This window comes from Tiliqua scincoides, chromosome 2 (assembly GCF_035046505.1).
Source record: "Tiliqua scincoides isolate rTilSci1 chromosome 2, rTilSci1.hap2, whole genome shotgun sequence".
NCBI lineage: Eukaryota > Metazoa > Chordata > Lepidosauria > Squamata > Scincidae > Tiliqua > Tiliqua scincoides.
The window spans coordinates 80,572,853-80,589,786 of record NC_089822.1 but is presented as its reverse complement, the minus strand read 5'-3'; the positions used below and the strand labels follow the sequence as shown (position 1 = coordinate 80,589,786).

Sequence of the window (16,934 nt, the reverse complement as noted above, 5' to 3'; positions counted from 1 at the left end):
GGGTAACCCCATCAGCCCAGTACTCACTCTAGGCTCAGGCTCTCGGCCCTCAGACAGGCCAACTAGACTTGGCCCTATTGCCACAGGCTGGCCCAGGATGTTGGGGGAGCACCCTTGTTTGGAGCTATTTGCGGGAGGTCCCTGGACACTGCTGTGCCCCCCCCCATGGGGGCTGGTAGGGACTTGTGCCAAGCCCTGAGGGGTGCCATCAGGGACGGGACTCCCTGGGCCCACAGGCCCATGTGGGGTGGCTCTGTTGTCCCCTCTGAAGGCCAGGGTTCTCCCCAGGTTCCATCCAGATCAGGAAAGGGCGAGAGACAAATCTCTGGTCTAGTTTGAGCTGCACCGCCTTTTCCTTGGTTGCTGCTCTTCTAGGAGTGACCACCCACGCCAGCCACCCAGCTCAATTTGAACCCAGCTGCCTCCACGGCCAAACGTATCCCTTTCAGTCATGCTACTGCCCCAACCTCCTGAGAAAGTGGGGCCAGCTAGCTGACAGCCATGACATGCAGGGGTCAACTCACCCTCTGCGCCATTGCAAGGCGACATTACTTTAGAAGGTTTCTGGGTAGCTGTGCTTGAGGTCAGTGGATAGTTAAGCCATGATCCCAACCACAAGTAGCACCAAGGCAGTTCAATCCCTCTGTCCTGCTATGCCCTACAAGAAATACAATTTTCCAAAATTATTTCATAGCTACAGAGAGCAATTGATACCACACTGATTCTGACAACTCAGAACAGATAAAAATAGACATCTTGCATGTGGTTATTCAAGAGTTCAGGCATTTAACAAAAATGGCATTTTATATAATACAGGGGAACCCTGTATCCGCAGATTCATTTACCTGTAGACTGGGTCCCCTTGCCTCCGGAGGGTCTTCTGTGTCTGGCAGAGGCCATGCGCATTTGCCCATGACCTCTGCTGGGCTCAGACTGACACTGAGAACCCCCCCCCCCAAAAGGCAACTTCCTGTTGATTTGTAAAACTGCTGAAGCTGCTGAACCCACTCCCTTCCTAGACCTGATCTACCCTCCCCCCACCCCCACTTCTGCCCCTTTCCATCCTGCTAATGCTCCTGGACAAACTGTGGAGATGGGCTAATTTGGTGGCCTACTGGAATAATTACTGTTTAGTGAGATGCTAGCAGGATAATGTAATGACATTTTTTGTCCTGCAATTATCCTTTATTTTAAAAAATTATTAGGAAAATAAAGAGTGAAATTGCCATAAACATGCAAGTGCTTGTGTGTTGTCGTCTTGTAAATACTGAATAAGTTCAACAGCACATTTTTAAAGTGATACCTCTCCATCCTCCTACAAAGTTAAAGACAGCTGCTTCTGACTCCAAAATACTACACATGGAACTGGCTTTTCTTATTCTGAATGTAGCCAGAAGTCTGTGTTGATTTTATGCTAAGCTGGTGGGTGGTCATACGTAAAGCAGGGGCTTTGCCACGAGAACTTATAATTGCACAAAGCCTCATAAATATGTCACTCAGCTACTTGTATCCCTGCACCACTAAGCAACATCAAACAAATATGGATTAAAAGAGGGATATAAATTTAACTATGTTATCATTCAGAAGGGGTCCTGAACAGAGAGAGCTCACAAATGCATACTTAATAATGATTCATTGAGGAAGTAAGCCAACTTTTACTCTTTGTATGATTACCTTGGAGACTAAGTTGTAGGCAGAAGGCACATCCGTAGCATGGCCCAAGCCACATAATGAAGAAACAACTTAGTTAGGCAAGAGATCAAACATATGTTCTTGAATGTTGGATTCATGAACATCATATAGGTTTACAGTAACTTTTTATGCTAACACAGGTTTTCACATCTGAAAGGTGCTAACCACAATAGAATATTTGTACAATGAACTTTTGCCCTTCCCTTCATATTGTTGTAAGTATGCTCCTTGGAGATATAAATATATATATTTAAACTACCCTTCTTTCATGGCTTTTGTGTAGTTTGCTAGCTGAAGTTCTTAGCAGACTTTGCTGGCTGGTGGAATATTGGCTACTGGAACGTATGATGCATCTCAACTTTCTGGGAAGTTTTGCAGTTTGAGGAGTGAAAAACAATAGTGTTAACAAAAGGGATCTAAAGGCCCAGGCCGATCCAACTTTCCAGCAGTGATGCCGCTATGCCAGTGGGGCGTGTGACACATCCTGCAATGGGGGAACAGTCACAGAGGTCTCCTCAAAAAAAGGGAACATCTGTTCCCTTACCTCAGGGATGCACTGTGTCTGCATTGGAACCAAAAAGTTGAATAGGCCCTAATGATTCTTTTAAAGACAATTGTTATCTATAACGATAGATAGATAGATAGATAGATAGATAGATAGATAGATAGATAGATAGATAGATAGATAGATAGATAGATAGATAGATAGATAGATAGATAGATAAAGACAAGTTATCAATAACTTTGTATTGTATTGGCAACCTTCAGTCTCTAGAGACTATGGTATCGCGCTCTGAAAGGTGGTTCTGGAACAGCGTCTAGTGTGGCTGAGAAGGCCAATTCGGGAGTGACAATCCCTTCCACACCGGGAGCAAGTGCAGTCTGTCCCTGGCCTGTCTCCCTGGCTATGGGCCTTCCTTCTTTGCCTCTTTGCCTCAGACTGCAGGCCAAGTGTCTCTTCAAACTGGGAAAGGCCATGCTGCACAGCCTGCCTCCAAGCGGGCCGCTCAGAGGCCAGGGTTTCCCACTTGTTGAGGTCCATCCCTAAGGCCTTCAGATCCTTCTTGCAGATGTCCTTAACTATAAGCACAGTTATCTATATAAGCCATCTATAGAGCCTATATCACTTCAGCTCGCAGATGGAGGATTCACATGATTGAATATCATCCCTTCATAAATATGTATGGAGTGGACCCTTCCTTATCTGCAGGTTTGGCACCTGTGGATTTGACTCAACCAAGTGTTGACCCCATGTCTGGAGGATTCTTAAGGCCGGAAGGGTCTTCCAGGATTGATCTCCTAGTGTGGTATAGTACTCGGATGAAGGCTGAAGAGACCCATGTTCAAATTTCTGCTTGGCCATGATGCTCCCTAGATGCCCTTGAGTCAGTCACTACCTGTCCACCTAACCTACCTCACAGGGGTTTGGGAGGAACCACGTATGTCACCCTGAGCTCCTCAGAGGAAGGAGTAGGATAAAAAAAAACTATACAAACACACTGTTTATGTGACTTTTGGAGTAATCAAAGCTAGACAGGTTTATATATTCCACACAAACTTTTTATCCAACTTATTTTTCTGCTATTTGCCTGATGCTTTCATATTTTAATCTGCTGCTTTTGGTCATTGTTATTTTAAGTTTTGTTTTTATCTATGCTTTATTAAATATTTTTAACCTTGTTGTAAACCACCTTGAGTGCCAGCCTTTTCACTTGGGGAAAAGTGGTATAAAAATCTTCTAAACAAACAAACAGCTTTATTTTAAATTCCACAGCGGAAAAAAAAAAAAAAACTGGAGTTCAATGTATCTTTTCTTGTTAATGGGTAGTTGGTAGCTTAATGGTTAAATGCTAGCTTACTGTCAAAGCAGTTCGCTGTAGCTCTGACAATAAGCTAGTATTTAAATTTTGCTTTCATGAGCTTTTTGACAATGTAAGTGTCAAGCACATCCTTGAAAAACCTAGTCCCACCTCTCTCAGACAGGATACATTGTATAGTCACTGGTGGTATCAGCATATTTGTTGATAGATATATAGTCTGCTATGAGAGTTGCCTTAGGCCCCATGCTTACTATACAGCTGTGATGCCTGCAGAGTGTATTTTTCCATATCCATGAAAATCCATGCCTCAGGGAGGTTTTGTAACTGTAGGCTGGGAGTAAATGATGCAATTTTGGAATCTGCTCATGCTGTGAATTGAAGCAATATTACAGTCAGGCTCTTAGGACACTTTTGGACAAAGAGTTTTTAACTGAACACACCTAACACCTGCAAGCCACACAATGCTTATGCTGATCAGTGCTGGTCCCAAATAACAGATCAGGGATTAGTTCTGGTGGTAGAATCAAAAGAGCTACAGTTGTGGAATATCTAACAGTACTTGGTACCTTTTCCTTAAGAAGCCAATGGGGGCTGTTTATGCTGGATGTAACGATCATCTGATAATTTTGAAACTAAGGGCGCAATCCTAACCGGCAGTTATGCTGGCATAGGTGGCCCTGGAGGGTCGCAAACGAGCCGTAAAGCACATTTGTGCCTCTGTGAGCGGGAGCCAAATTGGCGCATCCAGATGCGCTGATGCATGGAGGGAGGTAGAAGCCTCTGCCGCAGCTCCTGCGCCACCGCTTGAGTCGACGCGAAATAAAACACACAAACTTAAATGGACTCCCATTCCCCTACTCCACAAGCACAACTCCGGTTGTGTTTGGTCAACTGGGCCAGAGACTCTCAGGGGATCAGAGGCTGGCTGTGGGCCGGATAGAGGCACTTCGCGGGCCGCATCTGGCCCCCGGGCCAGGGTTTGGAAACCCCTGCTCTAGCCCTTCCAGTGTGTATCTGCCTTCTGCTGGACAGGGAGGTCACCCTGCACAGGAAGCAGAGAGTAAGTTTAACCATGGAACCTAGGCACTGACTCTTCTATAAACGCTTGCATATGCAGGTATGCATCGCTTAGCAATGTTCAGACCAATGACAGACTGCATATATGATGCCATGTTGTCAGTTTATTGTACAGTAGCTGAACATTCCTCACCTTTGTGTTGGTGTTGTTATTAGGAGGCCCCAAAGGCCTGTTGTGGGTTGTGCTGGGTCTCCAAGCACCTCAGAATGTCTCGCAGAAGCCTCTGAAACCTACTTCTAGTTTTTGGTTTCTGTTTGCTTCCAAAAACAGGAAGTAGCTTCTGAATTAAATTGCTTAACATTAAGGTTCGGAGAACATATCTCCATCATTAAGTGACCATACCTGTACCACAGCCTGTTACAGTTAGCTTCATAATCAGGCCAGAACTATATGCTCTCTGAACTGAATGGCTGCCACGTAAAGCAACAACAACTTCTCTTGTTCCCCTAACAACACTTAATATAGATGAGTCCTCTGTATATGCTGATTCGGGACTTACAGATTTGGCTCACCATGGGTCCCAAACCCACAGCTGAGGATCCACTGAATCTCTCAGACACGACTGGAACCTCATTTCAGCGAAGTCTGGGAACATTTCTGAGGCCCACAGAGACTGCATGCGGCCTCTATGGGCCTTGGAAAGCCCTCCGGAGGTGTTTAAAGACCTCCACTTCCAGAGAGCTCTACGGGCCTCAGAACAACTCTGGACACCTGGAACAAAGTTCCAGTTGTGTCTAGAGCCCCTATGGACTGCAACACACAGATTTCATTATTCGCGGGTTTTGGTATGGGGGGGCCCAGGAATGGACCCCCTGCAGATACTGAAGTCCCACCTGTACTACAAAAATCATGATGTGATGCTACTGCTCTGTAAGTTTCCCCAGCACTGCTGTTATCCAAGAAGAAGGAACCTTTTGAAGGGAGATGCCTGAAATTTAACCTGGGGCCTCTTCTGCGTGCAATGCATATGCTCCAGTACTGAGCTCTTGTTGTTTCACTTCGACTAATTCAGTGTTGGCTGAAAACAGACATCTGCAAGTCTGCTCCCTTGGACTATATGTGGATGGTAACTTGAGCCAATCTATCTTTAGCTGCAGTAGTGAACGGAATGGTGCCAGCATAATGAATAACTGGCAATCCAATAGCCAGCAAGCAAAGCTGAACCATCTAGCCCTATCATGTTTGACTGGCTAGTCACCTTCAGCAATTCTATAAGACTTGGCAGCATGCTTATAGGCAAGTTTTTCCTGTTCCCATGGGCCCAAAACATGCATAAGATACAATGCAATTGAGGGTGAAACTAGTCATAATGGGGAAGGCTTTGTGTTTGGAGTTCCCAAAGTAGCCATTGGGCTCCTAATCTGGTTCAGGGTCATGCATGGGGATAAGGGTTTAACCCTTTATTCCACATCATAACCCCAATCCAATTCTCCCTTTCTCAAAGGTGCTATTAATTGTGTCCTTAAGTTCTCCCCTCCATGGCCAACAGCAGCTGGGGGGGGGGGGAAGAGAGTTAATTCAGTGAATTGGTACAAAAAGGAACAGTAAAACTTTCTCTCCCCCACATCACAGCCCCAGTTCAAATCACCATCGTGACTGAGTTTTCATAAAGAAAAAGACAGCTGGAGTTCTGAACTTGGAATGTCCCCATCATTTACAGTTTGCCTCAGACTCATAGGGACCCTCATCTTCCCTTCCCATAAGAAGAATGCATTCGTCTCTGGCACTGTAGTGCTGTGACAAAGGATAGTGGCTCCCCTTGCACCAATTTGTTAGCTGGATCCGAGCCTCAGGTGGGTCTAGGAGATTTGAGAATTACTCCGGAAGTGTGGGTATGATAGAAATTTCTATTCCCTGTCTGTATTTCAGGTCATGTCACTGTGTACTGTATCTTCTGATGGAAGCACGTACATAATCACAAACTAAGTTTTTGGCTTTTAAAACTTCTTTGGGTTTTTTGTTTTGTTTTTTGCTAATAGTGGTGTTAAAAACTCAGCATTGAACTGGAGTTGTGCTGTGCCACAGCCCATGTGTTAGGGATGCTGTCCAGGACAAAGTGGGAGAAAGAAAAATTGGGCCTGGCCCCGGGAATTTTCCTTCAATGATTCTTCTTGGCTAAGAGCCCTTTCTTTCCATTTTTTTTTTTAAATTTTGGAACAAGGTTTGTTATACTATGTCAATCCTTCAAGTGGAGAAGAACAGTATTATGGGACTGAATACGAGAGCTTAACTCAGTGCCCATTATCTCTGAAACAAAGTAATTTATGTTGCACACTTGGACACGTTCTTGCTCTTCTGATTCAGGCCTGTAGGACATAAGCAGGGTCACGAAAAGTGTCCATGGAACAAGCCAAAAACATTTTGCTGAGATGCATCTGGGCTCAAAGTGGGAAGCCAACCTTGCAGCGTCTACAGCCCACAATGGTCTCTTCCAGCTGACGCTCCCTGCAAATGCACTCTGTGACAACTGGACGCACTGAAACAGCACATATGATTTTCAAAATGTAGTTCCCTGAGGAAGGTAGACCAGGGATTCTAGAATTCCATCTCTAGAAATGAGGCTGGAGACAGAATTATAAAGAGTTCCTTGGTATCGAGTTTTGACTCAAGCTGGAATATTGACATAATATAAAAATATAAGGAGTTGCCTTAATATTGCATGGTATAGTGTAGCAACAAAGAGATTGAGACTGAATCAGATCTTACCCCAATATAAATCTTTCCTCTGTCATGAATTCTTACTACATGACCTTAGGCAAACCACTGTCTTTCAGCCTCAGTTGCAATACAGGGATAATACTAATTAGAGCTCATTCTTATTGTTTCTCCTCTTCCTATGCCACAGGATTGGGTCTGGGAAGGGGAAAAGTATTTGGCAGCCACCGCTGCTGCTGAACTTTCCCGGACCCGATCCCCCCCTCCCTGCACCAGTTGCCACCCCAATCTGCCCATCCCTACCCCCATCTTGACCTCTTTTTGCCCTTCCCTGCCCCTGTTCATCACTGTGTGCCTCCACAGCCCAGTCTGCTGATAACATGCTAGCTACTCATCAGCTCCCAGCAGTAACAGCTAGGAAGAGGCATCTGCCTATAAAGGGGGTGTGTAGGCAAGGGGGAAGGAGAAACGGGGAGGAGCCCAGGGAAACTGAAAGAGCCAGCAGAGAAGATGAAGGAGGCATAGAGGAAAAGCAGAATTTGAAAGAGGAAGAGTCAAACAGAGGGAAAGGACAAAAGCTGAAAGGAAATGTAAGCTGGAAGAGGCAAGTGGGGAAGAAAGGGGGTGGACTGAGATGGTGGAGGGGAGGACAGTGAATGAGAGAGACCAGGAAGAGTAACAAGAGGATGTGGACCTATCTCCTGGGATGAGGGAGGGCAGGGCACCCACCATTAGTGCCTATCAGATTTCAGGCAAAAGCAGGGTCACCCCAAATAAAGTTCAGTAGTGCAGAGGATACATTCCCCAAATGCCCAATGCTGTGCAAAACATCATTATAGGAAACATCACTGGTGGTGATTGGTCCCACAGTACACAGAATGCCTGGCTTCCACTGGCTACCAGTCAGAGACAGGACAAAGAGCACTTTAATAAATCAGTGCTAAAGGAAGCAGTGTTATGGTGCTAATACTGTAGTGGTTTCTCAGGGAACAGCCAAGGTATTCAGAAGTACATAGACCTTATTAAAAAAAAAAGTATATTAAAAGAAAAAGGTAACTCCTCCCCCACAAAGCAGCCTGATGCAGACTAAGCATACAGTGGCCAATGTAACAGTTAGGAAGGAAAACAGCAGCAGCAGCAAAAAAAGAGGCAGGGGATTGGCCTGTTTGAACCTTTAATAGTTGAAGGTGAGGTTTAGGATATGCAACATTGGCCCAAATCCTAACCAACTTTCCAGCCCTGACATAGCTGTGACAGTGGGGCATGTGCTGCATCCTGCAGTTGGGTGGCAGTCACAGAGGCTTCCTCAAGGTAAGGAAATGTCTGTTCCTTTACCTCAGAGTTGCATTACCCTTACCTCAGTGCTGGAAACTTAGTTAGATTTGCGGCCATTGTTGCTGAACCCTGTTCCTTCTTTTTGTTTTTGTTTTTATTATAACACTGAAGCACATCTTATATGACTCTTGCATAAGCAACAAGCAAATAAATGCCACTCTCCAAACTGAAGCATTACAAGGACCCACAACACATGCCACTGCTAGGTTCCATTCCTCCTTATGTAAAAGTGTTTGAAAATATATTGGAATGCTTTAATAATGGGTGTTATTTATTAGCATGTTTCTGAGGGAAGTTTTTCTCAGAAAGGTGTGTCCTGCAGTTGGATCTAAAGACAGTCCAGCTTCAATCCAATATGATCTGCAAACAGCTTGTTCGTTGAGGTCTGGTACTAGTGAACTCTCCAGTTTCACATCTCGTCCTAAACTAAGGCACTTTAGCCAAATAAAAGGGGGAAAAATTAAACACACAGTTCCCTGGAGTCCATCAGGGACTAATAAATTGCAACACAGCCAACAAGAGGGATCCCTGACTATACAAAGCTAACTTTTCAGAAAGGCCATTATGTCCTCTGATGAAATCAAGAGACATGTCCCTGTTTCAGTTAATTAAGAAGCTGAGATAAGTGAGGCTGTGTTGTATATCACATTCCATTCAGCTTAAACATCTCCCACAACAATAAAGATGCATGCCAGGTCAGAATACAACACTGGAGACAAAGAACATGAAGGGGAAAAACAACCCAAAGACGCAGAAAGGAAAATCAGTTTAAATGCTAATAAAATGTCAGGAATTAAGCAGGATTATAGATGGGCAGAGCTGTGAAACTTGGATTGGAGCTAAGTAAAGTTCAGAACTGTTTGGATACATTTTTTTTTAAGTTCAGTGAGCCAGTCTGGATTCACGTTTGGCCCCAAAGCTTGAGGAATCAGAGGCACTAATCAGAGGTTGAGATGAAGTAATTCCACTATGTATTATAATAATGATAGAAAGTGTAAATGCATGTATTAATTACATACAGAAGAACTGCCTTGCTGGATCAAGGTCTATCTAGTTTAGCATTCTTTTTCCAAGCATTAGAAAAGTTACTTCAATTCTACTGAAAGCACACAAGTATTTAAACAACATCTTGGGAATTTTCCTTTCTCATTGCTCAGTTATTGACATCTGTAGTCAAATTTCAATTGGCAATGGTGGTATCAGTACCAGCCATATGCATATTTTAGAGCCAACATATGACACAAAGCAACCTGAAATCCTGTACCATAAATTGATGCCAATACAGTGGTCCGTTGCCACCTGCGGTTTTGGCATTTGCAGATTTGACTGTGGGTGGCAGGAGATAGTCTCTGGTGCTCCTGGATGCCACTTCTGGGTTGGGCCTTGGTGCAGGTGATTGGGAAAAACTCCCACTATTCATTCTGAGGCATGCCAGGGCCAAGGGAGGGGTTTGTGGGCCTCAGCAGGACTTGGAAGTGGCTTCCAGGAGTGCCTCAGACTGCTCGGCAGCCGGCACCGTTTGTGGTCCTAAGGCAGTGATTTTCAATCTTTTTCATCTCACGGCACACTGACAAGACACTAAAACTGCCAAGGCACACCATCAGGTTTTTGACAACTGACAAGGCACACCATGCTGCCAGTGAGGGCTCACATCCCCTTATTGGGCCTACTAATAAATGACCTTCCCCCAAATTCCTGTGCCACACCTGTGGACCATTCACAGCACACAAAATGGCTGCCCTAAGGTTAGAACGCTTTGTAGAACTTTTTAAAAAACGTTTCTAACATGGACCCCAATATCCATGGGTAACAGTATCTGCAGGGAGTCTGGGAACAGATCACCTGCAGATACCAAGTTGACTACTGTATTCCTTCAGGGTTGCCAGACTGAAATTTCAAAAGAAAGGTGGTTGGAGAACTACAGTGGTCGACTTCTGTGAACTTCATAAAGAAACTAATGGCATTAATTAATGAAATTAATGACATTCATTGGGTGGAATACAGCGCCAACACGAAGTTGCTGTGGATCCTGGGGCAAAACTCTGTATTGCAACACCCCAATGCCACTTTCCCCCATAAGCTGTGGGGTTGTGCAGCTCAAAGCCGAGCTTTGTGCAGCAAGGAGTTCAGCAACCCAGAAAGTTGGTGATGATGATATATGGCATCACCAAGTGTCTACAGATTGCATCACAACTGTAGGGAACACAACCTAGGCTCACTCTGATAGCATACTGGATGCTACTGCTGCCCTAACAATTTCATAGGGAGTATCCTCTGAAGCAGAGGTTCTCAAACTTTTAGCACCCACTTTTAGGGACCCACTTTTTAGAATGAAAATCTGTCAGGACCCTCCGGAAGTGATGTAATGACTGGAAGTGACATCATTGAGCAGGACAACTTTTAACTATCCTAGGCTGTAATCCTACCTATACTTACCAGAAGTAAGTCCCATTTACTAACATTGTTAAAAGCATATACAGAATAGCCTGTTAAAAGTACAGTTCTGTAACATTTCCCCAAATGCAGTCACATACCACTATAGCATCAAGTCTAACATATTAAAAAAACATATTGAGATGAATGGGGACCCACCTGAAATTGGCTTGTGACCCACCTAATTTGTCCCGACCCACAGTTTGGAAAACACTGTTCTAAAGCATGCTTCCAAACTCCTACAAGGGAGTTGGGAGCACTGTAAGTTTGTGCTGGGAGGGGCTATGGGAGCAATGCAATCCCTAGGATCGTGCTGCTGATGGGAAGGAGGGGGTTTTCACACTTACCAGAGGGAGTGCAGGGCTCCCTCCGCAGGGCTACCCAAGATTCTATAATAGTAAGAAAAAACACAATTGAAAACCACTTCCTGTTTTCATTTTAAAGCCAGAAATGTTTTTTTTTTTTTTTTTTACTGTAACAGAGGCTTGGAGAGCCCTGCAAAGGCATCTGCAGGGCTCACCCCCTGCCCCCGAGAGACTGGCACTTCCTCTGGTAAGTGTGAAATCTCTCCCCCCCCCAATGCAGTGTGACCTTGGAGACTGTGTTGCTGCTTTCCCCCCTCCCCGCCCCTTAAAGGGGCAGGGACAAGTGCTTCCCTGCTGGTGAGTCATGACACACCAGTTTGGGACCCACTGTTCTAAAGCCAAGAGGAAAAATGGTTTGAATCCTCCTCCAACTGTATGGTCCTTTCCTCAGGCAGTCAAAAGTTTCTGTCTGAAGGTTAGGAAGTATCAAAAATGGTCCTGATATCTTATCTGGTAACAGCAGATTGTCCCTACAAATTCTTACATTTGCCTTCACTGAATGAAGTGAAGAACCATTTTCTGTGAGGTGGGCAGACAGATCCTAGCAATAGTAGGGATTCCTTCTTCATGGGAAAGCTTTGCAGTCACATTCCCACCTTAGAGCTCTTTCCAGTACTGATGATAACAGGGATACTCTGCTTTTGAGGGTCCAATGGGAACACTGAACTAGCACTGGCACCAAAATTTCACACAAAGTGGAATTCTCCAAATTTCATGGTTTTTTCTAAGGAGAAACATTGGAGAACGTTTAAGGGAAGCCAAAAGAGTTCCTATAAAACAAGAGAAAATTTTCAGCAAGCTTCAGCACATCCCTATGTAGTCAGACTGCGGCTAATGTGGGAAATCCATAACATAGCACCAGTATCAATGACAGACCTAGTATTTACATAGAGAGTAACTGGCCCTCCTCACCCTAGCAGTGTCTTTTCTAGTGGCTGCCTGCTGGTGTTCTTTTGCATCTTTTTAGATTGTGAGCCCTTTTGGGACAGGGAGCCATTAGTTATTTGATTTTTCTCTGTAAACCGCTTTGTGAACTTTTTGTTGAAAAGCGGTATATAAATACTGTTAATAATAATAATAATAATAATAATAATAATAATAATAATAATAATACTTCTTCTTCAGTGGAGCTGGATTGACTAAAAGTAGTGCCCAAGCCAAGGGAGCTTATAACACCAGTGACATAGAGACCAGTGCTGGCCTGCGAGTTCATTATTGTATGTACTTTTTAAAATGTTATGAGCTGCCTTGAGTGCCTCTTCAGAGGTAGAAAGGTGGAATAAGAATACCTGGAAAAATACATTGTTAGAAAGTTAAAGACCATTTTCAAACACCAGCAACTATAAACTGGTAAATTAATTTGCGAGGTACGGATAAACGGGAACATACTGAAATGTAAAAAGGATTGCCTTAGAGAAGCTTCTTTTTCAGGACATTTCAAAACACACTCGTAGAAGCCAACATAAACATTAAAAAGCCACCAAGATAGATTTTTAAAAAATCACTAAAGCAGTGGTTGTCAAACTGGGGCGTTATGACGCCCCAGCCTGAAGGCCCTGGTCTCTGCCCCCTTAAGGGGCGGAGGCAGCTGGGAGGCAGGGAGGAGGCAGCTAACAGGGCTGCAATCGCGCTCCCCTTCCAGTTTTGCAGAGGCAGTGCGTGATTGCTTCACTTTCACTTCTGATGAGCTGGGGAGCCCTGCAGACGCTCAGGCAGGGCTCCCCGCACCCCAGGATGGCTGCTGCAGGACTAGTGAGTACATTCCTGTCCCTTCAGTCCTGTTAGTGATGCAGTCCTGGGGATAGCATCGCTGCCTCCTCCCCACCCCCGTAAGAACTTACAGGGGTGCAAACTCTCAGTGAGAGTGTGAAAACCACTGCACTAAAGGGTTACAGATGGGTTCCAGCTAGAAATGAGTCAATTATTCAAAAGCGGAGTGCTTGAAAAAGTGCTTGAAAAACCTTCTCCTCACCACTTGAACCAAGTATCTCAAATTAGGTAGGCACAACCCACCTTGGACAGGACCTCTTCAAATTGGGGTTCATGCCCCACCTCTACTCTACTCTACTCTCCTATCTCCTTGCCAGTCCTATCTACACCTTTCCTAAGAAAATAAAACTTGCCATGGAAAAGGGGGAAGTAGAAGGCAGAGTGCTTCCATCTACAGAGGCCTTTTCTTGGAAGCAAATGATACTTGGAGCACCATTTTCTGCTGGGAATCATGTAGCCTCCCCTGAGGCTTTTCAAATGATCAATATGAACGCTGGAAAATCTAATTCCCCCCCCTTTTCCCCCAGGGAGATCAGGGGATGTCAGAAACATTCCTTGTTTCAGCCTATCATCAAATCCATTGCAAATGCAATATATAAGTGATTCTGAAAAGAGACCCAGAAGAGCAAACAAAGAAAAATACAAAGGAACAGGGGAAAATAAAAGATGAAAATTCATAAAGGCAAAATACATCGGAAGGGTGGTAGCAACCAGCAAAAGAATTATGATCTTGAGTGCTCCATTTATTCAGAGGGGAAGTACATACATACATACATACATACATACATACATACATACATAAATTTAGTTCTTACTTGACACAAGCCACTGATGCACATATCTAGAGATTCAGTGTAACATCGGGTACCATCCAGGACTTTTGGTGCCAGTTCGACAACAAGGTTTGTCCCTTTGGCCTGGCACTTCAGTGAGCAAGGGTTGTCAGGATCGTTAGAGACAGGAAGCCATTCATAAAGCTGCCCCTGATACTTGACATCGTTGTGTGCTGAACACTGCTGGGCACGAAAATCGCCTGCTTCTGGAGGGCAATCCTGAAGAAGAAAGAGACAGAGAGCAGACTAATCATTGCATTCTCATTATGGGTAACTCAGCCAAGTTTATAATATGTAATGTGCTTATACAAAGACAGGAAACAGACAATTGTTTTTAAGAGAACTGAAAGTGGTTTGAGAGAGGCACGGATTCCGGCAATGCACCCTCACATTTTCTTTGTCCTGCTGCTGCCCCCAATCAGATTGGTTTTGCAGGTTGAAGGAACAATTCAAAATCCTGCAAAACCTGTTCAACAGAGGCAAATGTGGAATAACTGCACACATCACAAGGTGCACTCCCTCTTTCAAACACCTTTCAACTCCCTGAAGGGAAAAACAACACCACCACAAACCTATCTATGAACTATCTCCAGCTGAAAGCATATATAGAGCCGATGTCCCCTATGGTATTACTAAGAGGTGATTGAAGCAGGACTAAATGCGTCAGGCAATGAATTCCAGGAGAAGAAATATATTTGTTTGCCTCTCTCACAAAACAGCCAGTTGTTCAGCATTTCTTTTGACTTTACAATGACTAAGAAACGCATACAGACCTAGCCAACTTTTCTTTTTCCTTTGAAATGGGGGAATGGGGTGCGGGGGAGAATCAAGAAAATTGCTTGATTCAAGTGTTTGTTTATTTAAGCATTCTTTGCTAGCATTGCTTTCCAAAACGACCTAAATCAGTCAGTGAAGCAACGCAAGCCAGAAAAATGCTCTGTATATTTGTATTACTTCAACCTGACTAATGCAAGCAGAGACTTTACAATCCACAGAATCAGCAACTCTTAAGGAGGGTTTTTTTTAAATGCTGTTCATGGCTTTTTATTTTTTTAAACAAATTCCCTTAATCTCCAAGGGAAGTTTCAGAAACATTTTGGGTGCAAATATAAATTCTCTACTTGGTGTTCAATTATATGCAATCAAGGTTGTTTAGCTGTTAATATTAATAAAGACCACCCACATCTTTGGCTGGACCTCTTGGGGAGATAATTATTTTCTTCACAGTTACAGTTAACTGGTTTTATACAGTTTTCAGTAGCCTTGAATCAAACTCACTCATAGAACTGCTTCAATAACCATTTTCTTTGGTCTAAAGTTGAAATACATCCATTAACGGGTTACTATTTCAAACATTTGTATATACATATGGACAGAGTGTGGATGTGATCTAGCTGGCCATCTAATGCAGTATTTCTCTGCCAATAGCCTCAAAGCCTTTTACAGGATTCTTATTACCTATCTTGTCTTTAAAATAACGATCAACTCCTTTGGCAATTAGATCAACCTTTCAACATTTTCATGGTTTAAAATGGCTTCCTGCAATTCAGTTATTAATCAGTTTAAACCATTTGCTCTGTGCTTCTTTGCTGGCTATTGGAAATAATCTTATGCCTCCAATGCCAAACAGTTTTGATTGTTCCATTTTTAGTATAAAACTTGCTATTTCCATATTTCTGGGTTTTATTAAAATTGCCTTGTGGTTAGCCACTAGTGGGTAACAGTTTCTTTTAGTATCAGTATCTCACCTGATCTTAGTCATACAGTACTGTGGTCAATGTGTTGAGCTGGTCTGGGTTAAATATATGAAGCAAATTATACCATACCAGACCATTGATCCTTCTCACTAGCCCAGGACTGCCTATTCCAATTGGCAGTAGCTCTCCAAAGACTATGGCAATGGTCTTTCTCTGATGTGATAACAAAGATAATTTAATCCAAGGACTAAAACCTGGAACCTTCTGCACATAAAGCATGTGCTTACCACTTGGGTGAGGAAGGACCATGGGCTTTCAGCCGCTGAAACAACTGACTTCTCCCAGGAGATAAGCAAGTCATACCAATATCCCAGTCTTATTCTTTTCTAATTGTTATGAATGTATGAGAGCATTTCAGATGTTGTGGAGTGAGGGAAGCACCAGAACTCTAGTTCTTTATTTTGCTCTTTTCTCAAGGCTCCTGATTTCAGTTTTAAAAAAATATGTATTCCACTTTACCCAGAAAAAGAGCCAACACTAATATCCTTCTGCTGTTTCTGTTAAGGTGTGAGGCTGCCCCAATATGGCTTCTTCCCACACAGAAATCCTAGACCATATGGGGGGAGTCCACGATGCAGCTCCTTCCCACGCCAGAGTCGTCTCAAGTTTCAGGAGAGATGAGTCTGAACCACATTGCGGACTATGCTTGTGTGGTTAAGGGTTTCCAATATTACCCTAGCAATGTGAAAAAGAAGCCATGCTACAGCAGCACAAAGAGTCCCCCTTATCAGCCTATCCCGTCCCCACAATTATCAACCCTAGTCTGATTTTGTTTTCCTATTGGTGGTAAGATTCTAAAAACTCAATAAACTCATTTGATAACAAAAAAAAGAAGTGCCTTGTGTTTTCTCTTCTCTGAGCTTTTCTATATTACCCAAAATTTAGTGTGCTTCAAGAACCATTACCCCCCTCCACAGTAAAATGCACAAGCTGTTTCCACACTATGGTAAGGGAAGAAATGCAAAAGTACTATCTTGGACTATATAGAGAAGCACAGAAAAAGAAAAGTGCATGAGGAACATGCACTTCCTGTTCACCACACATTCCATAACTGTCATAAGACACTCATTTTGGACAAAGAATTATATGTTTTCTTCTGGCTGAACCACAGTAAGTCTGGACCAGCCATAACCCTTAGTAACAAAATGTAGTGGAAGAGGCCTGTACGAATGGGCAGTGGTTTGGAGCCCTGATCA

At 43.7% G+C, this 16,934-nt stretch overlaps 1 protein-coding gene across 2 annotated transcripts in view; it reads right to left on the bottom strand.

Annotated features, from left to right (window-relative positions):
• ADAMTSL1 (ADAMTS like 1) overlaps positions 1-16,934 on the bottom strand; it is a 301,635-nt gene that overhangs the window by 201,781 nt on the left and 82,920 nt on the right. For both annotated transcript variants that reach the window (XM_066614676.1, XM_066614678.1), the window contains exon 4: positions 13,964-14,200. In XM_066614676.1, coding sequence (XP_066470773.1) covers positions 13,964-14,200 — 237 coding nt within the window. The remainder of the gene's footprint in view (positions 1-13,963; positions 14,201-16,934) is intronic.